We start from the raw sequence: 11621 nt of genomic DNA on the forward strand, positions 1-11621 counted from the left end.
GCCGACTGACGGCTGGCGTGCATTAAGTGCCATTATGACATGACTGACAAGACGTTTCGGGCTTTTTGTCGTTTATGACACGATGTATTGGAGAAGGAATCGGGATGCTCATGTCGTTTCTCGTCAGCTCGCTTTCCGAAAAATGAGGGGACTATCTCTATACGGGTAAAAACTGGGCTCATGATACACTCCGGCCTCCATTAGGGTAAAATGGGCTCAAAGATGACCGTGAAGGATCGGGATCGAAGTAAAGGTCTCATCGAGTTAGAATCCGGGGCACGTTGTCTGCCTTCGAAAATATCGAAGTCATGAGTCGAGATCGATCCAAAGCAATATACTACTATTTTCATTGTTATTGTAAGTTTTTTCTCTCGTTCACCAAAGTTGTCCAGTATGAACTCGGATCAAGGGTGAATGATTCACTGAGGCTCGAATCATTCTTCTCGTGTGGTTTGAATTTACTGTATATTTACTTGTCTATTTTAACTCAATTTATCATTTTGTATCAAATTAATCCGCATATCCTTAAAATCACTTATAAATTTAATTGTTATCCGATTTTGAGGGTAAACAATACCTAATACTAAACAATGAAATACTATGATCCGCTAAGATTATTTGCTCAACAGTTCAAATAAATGGAAAACTTTATATATCCATTTTCCAAGGGGAAAATCACAAGCAGATGCAATTCGACGCGCTTTCAATAGCTTGTTTGGCAGCTTAGTGTTTTTTCTTAACAGTGTTTTTCTCAAAAGTATTTTTAGTGAGAAGTAATTTGTGTTTGGCTAATTAATTTGCAAAACACTTCTGAGCAGCAATTAATGTTTGACCAAACTTAAAAAACTTACTTTTAAGTGTATTTTCTCAAAAGTAATTTTTAAAAATATACTTTTGGACATAAGTTATTTTTTTCTGCTTTTCCAAAACTAATTCTGCTTCTTTTCAAAAATACTTTTTTTCCTAATATTTTTTTTCCTATTAAAAGCTTGGTCAAACACTTTAATTTAAAAAAATTAAAGTCATAGTGAAAGCCTCTAGGACCAACAATTTCTCTTATCAATCGTTTTCTTACTAGGGTCACTAAACTTTCATTTTTTTATTTTTATTTTTTAATTTCAACTCGTGAGCGACTTATTATTTACTTCAGTTGATAATGTTTAACTTCTAAACACACAACAAGGTAAACATTTGTATGCTTTCTAGTTTTTGAATTATTGTTTTATTTGAACTAGTTTATACAAAAATATTTTAACTCACTAATTGCTGAACAGAATTATGTGATGGTGATAGGTGTACTAATTAGCTCGATGAGCAGAGTTTAACCGGCTCTAAGTAGCTGTGGAATAGTCGAGATTGCCACCTGTGGAACATTCCCATTCTATTATTCGTTATAATAAAATTACTACAGTAATAAAATCGCGCCATTGTTGATAAGCTTGAGGACATGTTGGATTGCAATAAATACAATAAAAAATAAGACAATGATGCTTGCCTTTTGGCCGGTTACAACATTATCATTTCAAATCTTGTTTTGCCTAGGATTTCCCAATTACCTATTCTGAAATTTCAGAGGGTAACAAAAAAGCTAAAATCCACCTTGAATATATTCAAAGAACATCACTGCATTCTCTTAAAATCAGAACATTACAGAAATCCGATTAATATTTAAAAAAACAAAAATCAAAACCGTTACTGAAAGTAACATTCATGATCGAGGGAAAAAAATCCGGTTTGAGCAGCTTGTTGAGCGGTTCAATTAAGCACCGGGAGCTGCATCTTTCACTTTACTATGAAGATATCCACCGTATTCTCTAGCGTAATCTTTCACATGGCTAGCCGTATCAGCAATCCGGCTTCTCGCGTAATCAACCCGGTCTGAACCGGGCGGGTGGAATCCCCTGAAATACCTATACAGCCAAGAGAGAGACGCCAAACTTGCGACTCCAAATCCACAGACAGATAAGAATCCAGCAATGGCTATGAATAGAACAGTACCAACAGGGACCCAGATGGGGCTAGAGATAAGGACCAAAGGTGTGAAGAAAATAATACCCAGAATAATAGCCGTAAGAGTTAAGCCAGTGAGAAGGAGCAAGATTGCCCCGGAGATAATAAGGGTCAAGAATCCGACAAGTTGGGTTGAATTTGGGACATTTTCTTGTAATTTTCGGAGAAATGATGGAGTTGTTATGTTGCTGTTGAAACCTGCGGATCTGGTTTGTGGACGGCCGTAGCTGGGTTGTTGTTCAGCCATTGTTAAGAGGAGAAGAAATCGACCGTACTGTTTGTCTGAAGGGAAAAATGGGAGAGTTTCTTTAAGAGGAAATAGAAGAAGTTTAAGAAGAGGATTAATGGAAAAAAGGATGGGGGTGATGTGACACGTGTGAGGAGGTTGGAAGTTTGAGTTTTTGAGGGGAACATGCAAGAGCACACGTGGGGAGGAGGGAACACTCCTAGATATGCTTTGGGAAATTGGGAGACCTTTTCTCATTTGGAACGTTTAACGGCTGATATTCTCAAGTTTTAACCAGATGTATTCCTTAGAATTTGATTCATAGAAATATATTTAAGAAAAGTATCACAAAATAAATGAAAATAGTATGTTTAGAATTGAATGGCCAAACAAAGCTAAGAGTAATCAAGTAACATGTTTAGATTTGAATGGCCAAACAAAACTAGGGGAAGTAACTGCTTAGATTAAACTACTTCGCAAGGATAAAATAATTTCAAGAAGCCAAAGATCAATTCTAATGTCTATAAAAGAATCATTAGCAGAAAGATGCGAGTAATAAATATTATGAGAGCTGTAGGGAGAGAGACGTGCTTGTTTAGTCTGCCACATCCACATGATTGCAAGTTTTGGCATCTAATGGTATGACCTAATGATCAATTAAGGAGGTTCGAAATCGTAGATGTCGGGTTTAAATTTTAGTAGGCAGAAAAGACTGTGATTTTCGTTCAATTGTTTAAATTTTAGTGAATAGAGTTATCCGATACCTCTGTTGAATGGAGGTAGAAAATAACTGTTAGAATTAATTGAGATGCGTACAAATTAGTCGGACAACAAAAGTTTAAAAATAAAAGAAAAGAAAAGATAATGATTGCAAGTTTTATGAAGGAACGATGATCTCACTCAGAAAACTGCTAATGAGCATGTCCTTTACCATGTTTCTCGGTACCTCTGATTCAGTGACATTTGCATTCTTTTGGCTCGACTAAGTAGAGTTTTCAACCTTGTCCTTTTAAGCATTCAAAACAGAGAAGGTGAAAGGAAGGGAAAATGAAGTTAAAAGAGCATACAACAAGTTTATGCATTTTATAAAAGAAAGCAAACCTCTAACGGAAGCCTTATGCTTTTTGGCATAGCTGATACATAAAAGACAATGGTAGATGGATCACCTTATCCCCCCTTAATGCTTTTAATTTGATAACTAAAAGACATTGTTAAAAAAGATAGAAATATTATAATCGCATAAGGATCAAAATTGTATCACTAAAAATGGCAATTTGTTGATGCATACACACATATTACAGTACAAAGTCTCTCATGGGAGTGTTCAGGCTGGAGTTCTTGAGATCATTGTGTGATGGTTTGGTGCTTTTCTTTTTTAACTGGTTTCCTGTGCAGCATGTTTACATCTTTGTATCAGATTTCTGCATCTTGAGCGACACACCATCGCTGGTTAAAGGATAAAATATACATAAAGATAAGTTCATGCTCCAGTTTGCACATTGAAACTAAAGTAGCTGCTAATTCAACCTATCAGTTAGCAAAATTTGATAACCACTACATTGTACTTGAAGAAAAAAATGTTATGTTGAAACATAGGCAGTACAATTCCTAAGAACATGAATTCATTGTCTTGGGTTAGGCTTCTCCCTATTCAAATCTGTACACTAACAAATGATAGATCTACATATTACAGAGAATAGAAGATGGACCTCTGATTGAAAGTTTATCAGCCATTCTATGGCCTCAATTTGGTCCTTCAGTTTCATCAATTTAAAACCTATCATGATTTCTGTTTCTTGCCGGAACATGTTGTAGTATTTTCAGCTGCTGTAGCGGTTGCCAATTCCATTAACCTCTCATAATCAACTTCAGTTGATTTATACTTCAACTTAAATCCGCCTAGCAACCATGACTTTACACAATGCGAAGCTTGGGTGCTCTCATAGGGTGTTGAGAACCTCTGCTTATCTATCTCATCACCTTTGCTACAGAAAAGATCTTCAGGCGCCAATGCAGTTGGCTGTACAGCCAGAAAGTCCCGAGCCATCACCGATAGACGTGGGTAGCGCGTGTTGTTCACCTTCCACCATTCCAAGACATCTGTTGCTATTGGAGCGGGAGGCTCTGATAAATATTGGGTGAGCTCATCTGTGGCAGAGGACATACTTGACCTACGTTTCTTACGGGCAATTTCCTCTGCAAACGAAACACTCCCTCCATCTTCTAGCTCCTGTGCAGCGTAAGAACTGGTGATAGCAGAAAATTGGCTGCTGGAATAATTTCTTATGAAATAGCTTCTGGCTTCTTCCAAGTAATTTTCGGAGTTGAGATTTTCAGGAAGGAGCTCAACCTTTATTCTTGGATCAAGTATTGCAGTCATATATGTGAAGAGACTGCAAACCTGGTCGTTATAGCTTCGGACTTTTGTAGCCATTTCTTCAGCAGCACTCTTGAGCCAGTCAGGGCTGTGTCGAGAGTCTCTACAAGCAGCGATCATTTCAGAAATATGATCCATGAAGAAAAGAACCAAACCAACTGTTAGTACTTTGTTTGTGCATATGTCATTGATGGTTTTATAGAACGGTTCCAAATATACATGCATTATATTCACAGCATTCTTCTCCGCGGTGTTCAGGAGCATACTACCTAGTTCATCATACTTCCGGACAATAGCTTCCATTGATTTACTTGCCTGCATGGCAAAATATAATTAAAGTCAATATTGATTCGTAGACTAAATGTAAAAGCAGAATCTATTTTTTGAAACTAAAAAAGAAAGATTCTGCTTTTACATTTAAAAGCAGAATCTATTTTTCAAATCCCAGTTCTCGTTTTTCCTCCTTAAGATGGCCCTGGTAAATAACAAAATGATCAACAGGGATCCTAGGTTAAATACTCAAGAACCATGTTTGCTTTTATCTATAAGTAGTAAGAACCAACCCATAACTCAACAATGTTGGCATATCTATGTGTCTTATGTACAATTTAGTAACTAGCAGACATCCAATTGTAAATTGGATGTTAGTGAATGCTATTATTTTGGTTTTTTGGTATAAATAATTAAACAACGTGTAGAAGTTTTTTTGAATACGTTTTGCATTTTGAGAGCAAAATATTTTGAACTATTTGACTTTCATAATTATCAAAGTTCCTTTTCTTCTTTTTAATAGGTTTTGCATGTGGCTCATTATTTCTCTCCTAAGAGTTTAATGGAGGAAACCATAAAGAAGCTCAAAATGTTGCTCTCTTCTTCCTCAGTCAGGTGTAAGAATGATTTCAGTTAAGCATTGAGAACTTATCCAATAAAGACATGTTTAAGTTTTCACGTTAGGTATGCTCAAATTTTTGTGCAACAAATTTAAACATATTGTCTCATTTTCCATAAGATTGAACCCTCATTGTAGTCTTTTCAAGATAGCTGAACTTTTCAGGGTAAACTTTTATAAAACGGGTTATATGCATGTTTTTATATAATATAGGTTAGATGTGTGTATATAGGTTTGGTATAATATAATTTTGATGTATGTTTGTAACTTTTTATCTTGTTCTTAAATATTTACAAAAAACTGGTAACTTGATATTGAGGAGCATATTTTACAAGAAAGAACAAATCCATGAAATGTCAAGAATCTTGTTCTTGATTATAAATAAGTTATATGTAGGGTGTGTTTGGTATAACGGAAAATGTTTTCCGTGAAAAATATTTTCCAAGAAAATATTTTCTTGGAAAACAAGTAGTAATCTTATTCACTTTCCGGTGTTTGGTACGCAAATTAAGGAAAATAACTTCTCAAGAGTATTCATAAATAATTTAGATACAATAAACATGAAGTCATAAACTTTCCAACCAACAACCTTTCGAACCCACAAATTTCATAAACTTTCGAACCGCTAAACTTTCGAAACCGCAAAATTTCGAACCCGTAAACTTTATAATTTCTAAACCCGTAAAAACACATAAACCTCCGAACTCATAACTTTGGAACTTGTAAAATTTCGAACCTGTAAAACGAAAGATGAAAAAACTAAAACTGAAAATACATAAAAAAAAAATATTTTTTATCCCGGGGTGCAGAAAAACGAAAAAACAGAAATTTAAAATTACAAAAAAAAAAGTAAAAAAAAACTTTTTTTGTGCGGGGTGGGGGTGGGTGGTGCAGAAAAAAAAACAAAAATTTAAAAATTACAAAAAAAACTTTTTTTTTGCGGGGTGAGGGTAGAGGGGTGGGTGGTGCTGAAAAACGAAAAAACATAAATTTGAAATTACAAAAAACTTTTTTGCGGGGTTGTATGGTGGGTGGTGACGGAAAAAAAAAACTGAAATTTGAAAAAAAAAAAAAAACCTTTTTTTGGAGAGAGGGAATGGGGTTAGGTGGGTGGGTGTGAGGGTGTGGGGTGGGTGGGTTTTTCCTTCTCTTGATAAGGAAAACATTTTTCTCCAATTGGAGGAAAATGAGTTCATAAGGAAAATATTTTCCAAAACATTTACGCTAACTAAACATGGGAAAATTGAAAAACATTTTTCGCAAAATATTTTCCTTCGTACCAAACACACACGTAATGTTTTTATATTGTTCTTAAGTATTTTCACAAGCAGCTAGTAACTTGAGATTGAAGAGAAAAATTTAACAGTAAAGAAGAATACCTTCCGCGCAATGTCTAACATCTGATAATTGCCACTCCAACGAGGCGAGGCATCAAGAGGGAATTTCCAATTGCCTTCTTGATAAGCATTGCAACATTGGCGAAAATCCTGAGAAATCTCCAAGGATGTATTCATCTTTAAGACAAACTCCCTTATTTTGGAGATTATCGACTTCGTAGATCTTAGTCCATCATTTATGATTGAATTTAGAGTATGAGCAGCGCATGGAAGATAGTAAAAGGAACTCATTTTCTGGTTGTCCATGTCTTCTTTGAGTGTATGGCATGCATGCAATGCAATTGGGCTATTATCATGGGTGCAACAAAGGACTCGGTTGTCAATATTATACAGTTTAAGGACCTTCAGTAGAGCATGAGCAATTTCAGCAGCCCCACAAGGAGAAGATATGTGACAAACATCAAGGAGCATCCTCTGAAAAGACCAATTTTCATCAATCCACTGGCAAGTAATACTCATATAGAGGAGTTGCTCGTAAGATGTCCAGAAATCAAGAGTTATAGAGACCTTGGAAGAAACACGGTCCACTATCACCCTTACATCTTCCTGCATGCTTCTAAAAACTTCACAAAGTACTGTTTGGAACTTGTCCCCCGGCCAAATTTTTATTGTCGGGCTGAGAAATTTAAATGAGTTCAAAAGCCAATGTTCGTCCAATGTAGAAGGAGGAAGAGATGAGAGAATAAGCCACTTGACGAGCAACCAGTTTAAATGATCAAGCTCCAACTGAGGTATTTTGGCTTGAGGTTGAGGTTGAAGTTGAAGCTTCTTGGGAATAGTGACCGGTTGTGGAGCAGGAGTGGCAACATTCACTGTTATATCATATCCTGGATGGCGATTGCTGAGATGTCTTCCCAAGTTGCCTTACAAAAAGGAATAAGAATGTCTAGGTCTACAGATAATATCCGTATTAAGCATGATATCAGAACTAATTCACCAATATTTGGGTCAATGTTTCCATAATTCCGATTCTATAGATTACATTTGATGTAGTTATAAGTTCAGCACACTTGATTATCACTTCATGACCCAATTCTTTTTTCACCACACTGCTCACTTATTTAGCTTGAAATAAGAGTTTATTGTAGAGCTCACATAAAATTAAGCATTTGTCTCACCTTAGAGAGGCGAAAAGGTTTTAGACAAGAGAAATTACCAGTGGCGGTTGCAATTGAATAACTTTGTCCACAAAATTTACATCTCCTAGTTTTCCCATCTGGAGCTGTCTCAAAGTACTTGAGATACACTGATGTCATGGTCTTTTTCCTTGGTTTTGTTATAGGAGTAGCATTCCCTTTCTCTGAAGTTCCAAGTCCCACATCTATACGTTCTACGTTTGGAAGGATTGTACTTGTAGCTTCCACGACGGCAAGGGATTTTGGTTCCATATCTGTGACTGTTCCAGGGAGAGCGAAAGAGAAAGAGAAAGAGGATCATATAAACACAGTATATGCAATAAGCCAACGGAGGTCAAAGAGCTCTGTTAACAAGTCTTAATCTCAAGTCAATTGGGGTTGGTATATGAATCTTGTATATCCACTGCTCTACTCAGTATTATGTACAAACAAGAAAGCAAGTTCCTTTCTGTTATTGTATTCAGAATGCTCTAAACAAATGAACATATTTACTATCATAGGAAAGAATATGCATGCAAAATCATACTGGATTAAAAGAATACTACCTTTTAAGGTCTTATAAGCAGTGTTAACACTCCAATCCATCACATTCCCAGCTCCAGTTTTCCCACTCACTGTTCCTGCAAATTTCATACTTTAATAAATTCTTAAAAGAAAATTATAATTTGTATCATAAGAGTAAAGAGTCGTAATGATAAATACCTGGAAATTCATGAGAGACAGAGTAGAGATATCTATTGGTTCCAAAGCTTCAACTATCTGAAAATGAATTTGGAAAAAACAGAGGTTTAATAAAGATTTGAAGAAAGGGCTGCATGCATTTAGGGTTTAAGAAGAAGAGAGTGAAGAAGCAAATCCGCTTACAAATTAGAGTTAAAATTTGGAAATTTCACTTCTCATATCAGTCTTGAATCCCATTTTGGAAGAACTTTAGAGAGAGAAGCAGAAAGAGATAGAGAGAGAAAGGGGGAAAGAGAAGGAAGTAGAAACGGAAGAATGAGTTGCAGAAATGGAGGGAAAGAAAAGAGTGAGGAGTTTAGTTTGAAGTGGGAGAAGGGGAAGCTGAGAAGAGAGATCTGAGACTTGTTAATTGTAAGCCGATCCCAGATCCGACTGACTGCTAGAGGAGATGAAGCTTCAGCCTTTACTAGGTAGAGCCGTCACGCCAAACGCTTTCCTCTTTTCCCTTTTCTTTTTCTACTTTTCCAGAAATTATTAGTCTAGTTTTAGTTTAGACTTATAATTCTTTTATTAAATTTTCACTTCTAATCTATATTAAAAGTACGAACGCCCTTAACAAACTATCGTTTGCCTTTTTTTACCTTTTAAAACTAGAGTTCAGACTAAACAAAATAGTCTTTTAATTATTATCCTAATATTTATAAATATTTATTTAATTATCTCCATAATATTTAGGAATAGACATTTAATTATTTCCCTTATATTTAGGAATAACCATTTAATTATTTTTCTAATATTTAGGGCTTCAAAATTAATTAAAATTTTAAATATTAAATCACTCCTTATTCGAACTATATACAAATTTCTATATCGAAGAATTTAAAATAAAGAAAGATTTTAGCTATATAAATTCTTTCCTTATAAAATTCATTACTTCTAAAACCAAGGATTTAAGCAATAACTCTAAGCTAAATATTAAAAACGATTTGACTTAAATATTCTCTTACCAAATATTAGGAAGTTTGACCCTAGATGTCGTATCAATTTAAAATCTAAGAACTAAAATAAATTCAATTTAAGGAATTTACTTAATGACAAGTAAAAGAAGGGTGGACAATACTTTTAATTAATTAAATTTATGCATTAAATCCTTCACTATTTGAATTGTATATAAATTTTTAATATTACATATATCATACGAGTTCTTTTCTTATTTAAATTATGTAAAAAAAAAATTATAACTCAAATATAATTTTAATTTAATATTTATATAATTATTTTAAATATATTTACTCATTGAGATAGGGTACACATGCAAAGCACGTACCCTAAGACTAGTACTATATTAAAAGCACGAATGCCCTTAAAATAGCTTTCACATTGAACAAAATTGTAATTTAAATTATTTACCTAATATTTATGACCTTAAAATTAAATTAAAAAATTATTAAATTTTTTCTTATTTGAACTAGGTAGAAATTCCTAATATTTAGGACTTTAAAGTTCATTAAAATTTTACCTTATAAGAGCATTGCTTTAAAGAAATGACACTAGATTTCGGTCATATTTCCTTGTTGGAATCAAATTGTAAATGTTATCCCTTCAAATGGACAAGTAAATGAGTCTGAGTCAAGATCTAACATTGTAATTTCTTCATTCGAAAACGAATATTTCTACAGATCTTCGGTATGTTTAGAAATTCTTAAATTAGAAAGAACACGTCAATTACACATTATAAAAATAAAATATAAAAGTATACAAGTAGGTCGCCCTCCCTGCCGATTCAACTTCTCTTATTTGCCGTCAATTTTAATAATTATTTTTATTTTTATTTTTATTTATACTTATCTATCTATCTATATCTAGAGGTTGTGAGTTCTCTTGAGCAAGGTGTGTTGCTCTGATGGTAATCACCCTCCACTTCCAACCAAGAGGTTGTGAGTTCGAGTCACCCCAAGAGCAATGTGAAGAGTTCTTGGAGGGAAGGATGCCGATGATCTATTGGAAACAGCCTCTCTAGGGTAGGGGTACCCCAAGAGCAATGTGAAGAGTTCTTGGAGGGAAGGATGTCGGGGATCTATTGGAAACAGCCTCTCTAGGGTAGGGGTAACCCTCCCCAGACCCCACTAGTGAGATTATACTGGGTTGTTGTTGTATCTATCTATATCTATACTATATTAAAAGCACGAAGGCCTTATCGAAATGTCGTTCGCCTTTTTTACCCTTTAAAATTAAATTTCACGCTAGACAAAATCATAATTTAATTATTTCCCTAATATTTAAGACTTTAAAAATTTTGATTTTAAGATCTTTCCTTATTTTAATAAGATTTTACATCCTTTCCTAGAATTTAGGACTTTAGGAATTTAAAGTTTTATTGCATTTGTCGTAAGCTTTCAAAGTTTATTAGGATTTTAAATAAGAATTCCATAATTATTAGGACGAAAATATTCTTAATATATAGAGGTACCAATTTAATGCACTTTGGAATATAAAATCCTAATTTGTGTAGATGTCCAGTTCCCAGCGTCAAGATTTCAAGTGTTTGTTTTATGTACCGATTTGGCTATAAGAGAGGATATTTTGATGGCTTCATATTAGTTAGAAAAAAATAAAAGGAGGTGTTAACGATACTTTTTGAAGCTTCCATATATATGTTAATACTAATGGGTCCAAGAAACATGAATTGGAATTAGATAAGAAATTTAACACCGAATATTAAAAAAATCTTGCTAAAATTTGTCAATTGTTCATCAAAACTGTAGCCTAGAAGTTACGGCGAAAAAGTCTTGATAAATTGGCTCTTTTGTTGTTCCTCTTGTATTTTTATCTTCTAACTTCAAAATTCATAAGTTTTAAGTTGAACCGACTAATTTCTTGGTACTTGGTAGAGATGATTGTTTAT

At 34.3% G+C, this 11621-nt stretch overlaps 2 protein-coding genes across 5 annotated transcripts; both read right to left on the reverse strand.

The window, feature by feature from the left end:
- Positions 1 to 1607: 1607 nt before the first annotated feature.
- Positions 1608 to 2491, reverse strand: LOC104096680 (oleosin G). Its single transcript, XM_009603088.4, has one exon. It carries the CDS (start codon positions 2255 to 2257, stop codon positions 1760 to 1762), a length of 498 nt encoding a protein of 165 aa, XP_009601383.1. The 5' UTR covers positions 2258 to 2491; the 3' UTR covers positions 1608 to 1759.
- Positions 2492 to 3770: 1279 nt separating this feature from the next.
- On the reverse strand, positions 3771 to 9220 carry LOC104096679 (zinc finger BED domain-containing protein DAYSLEEPER). 4 transcript variants are annotated; one of them, XM_009603087.4, is made up of 6 exons: positions 8900 to 9220; positions 8738 to 8794; positions 8581 to 8649; positions 8056 to 8289; positions 6882 to 7762; positions 3771 to 4928 (listed from the first exon to the last, which is right to left on the reverse strand). In XM_009603087.4, the coding sequence occupies exons 3-6, from the start codon at positions 8618 to 8620 to the stop codon at positions 4017 to 4019; spliced, it is 2067 nt and encodes a 688-aa protein (XP_009601382.1). In that variant the 5' UTR covers positions 8621 to 8649; positions 8738 to 8794; positions 8900 to 9220; the 3' UTR covers positions 3771 to 4016. The 4 variants fall into 4 exon arrangements, with proteins under 4 accessions (XP_009601382.1, XP_009601379.1, XP_009601380.1 ...); XM_009603084.4 differs by having other exon boundaries at positions 8056 to 8295; XM_009603085.4 differs by having other exon boundaries at positions 8581 to 8655.
- Positions 9221 to 11621: the final 2401 nt, after the last annotated feature.

This window comes from Nicotiana tomentosiformis, chromosome 3 (genome assembly GCF_000390325.3).
Source record: "Nicotiana tomentosiformis chromosome 3, ASM39032v3, whole genome shotgun sequence".
NCBI lineage: Eukaryota > Viridiplantae > Streptophyta > Magnoliopsida > Solanales > Solanaceae > Nicotiana > Nicotiana tomentosiformis.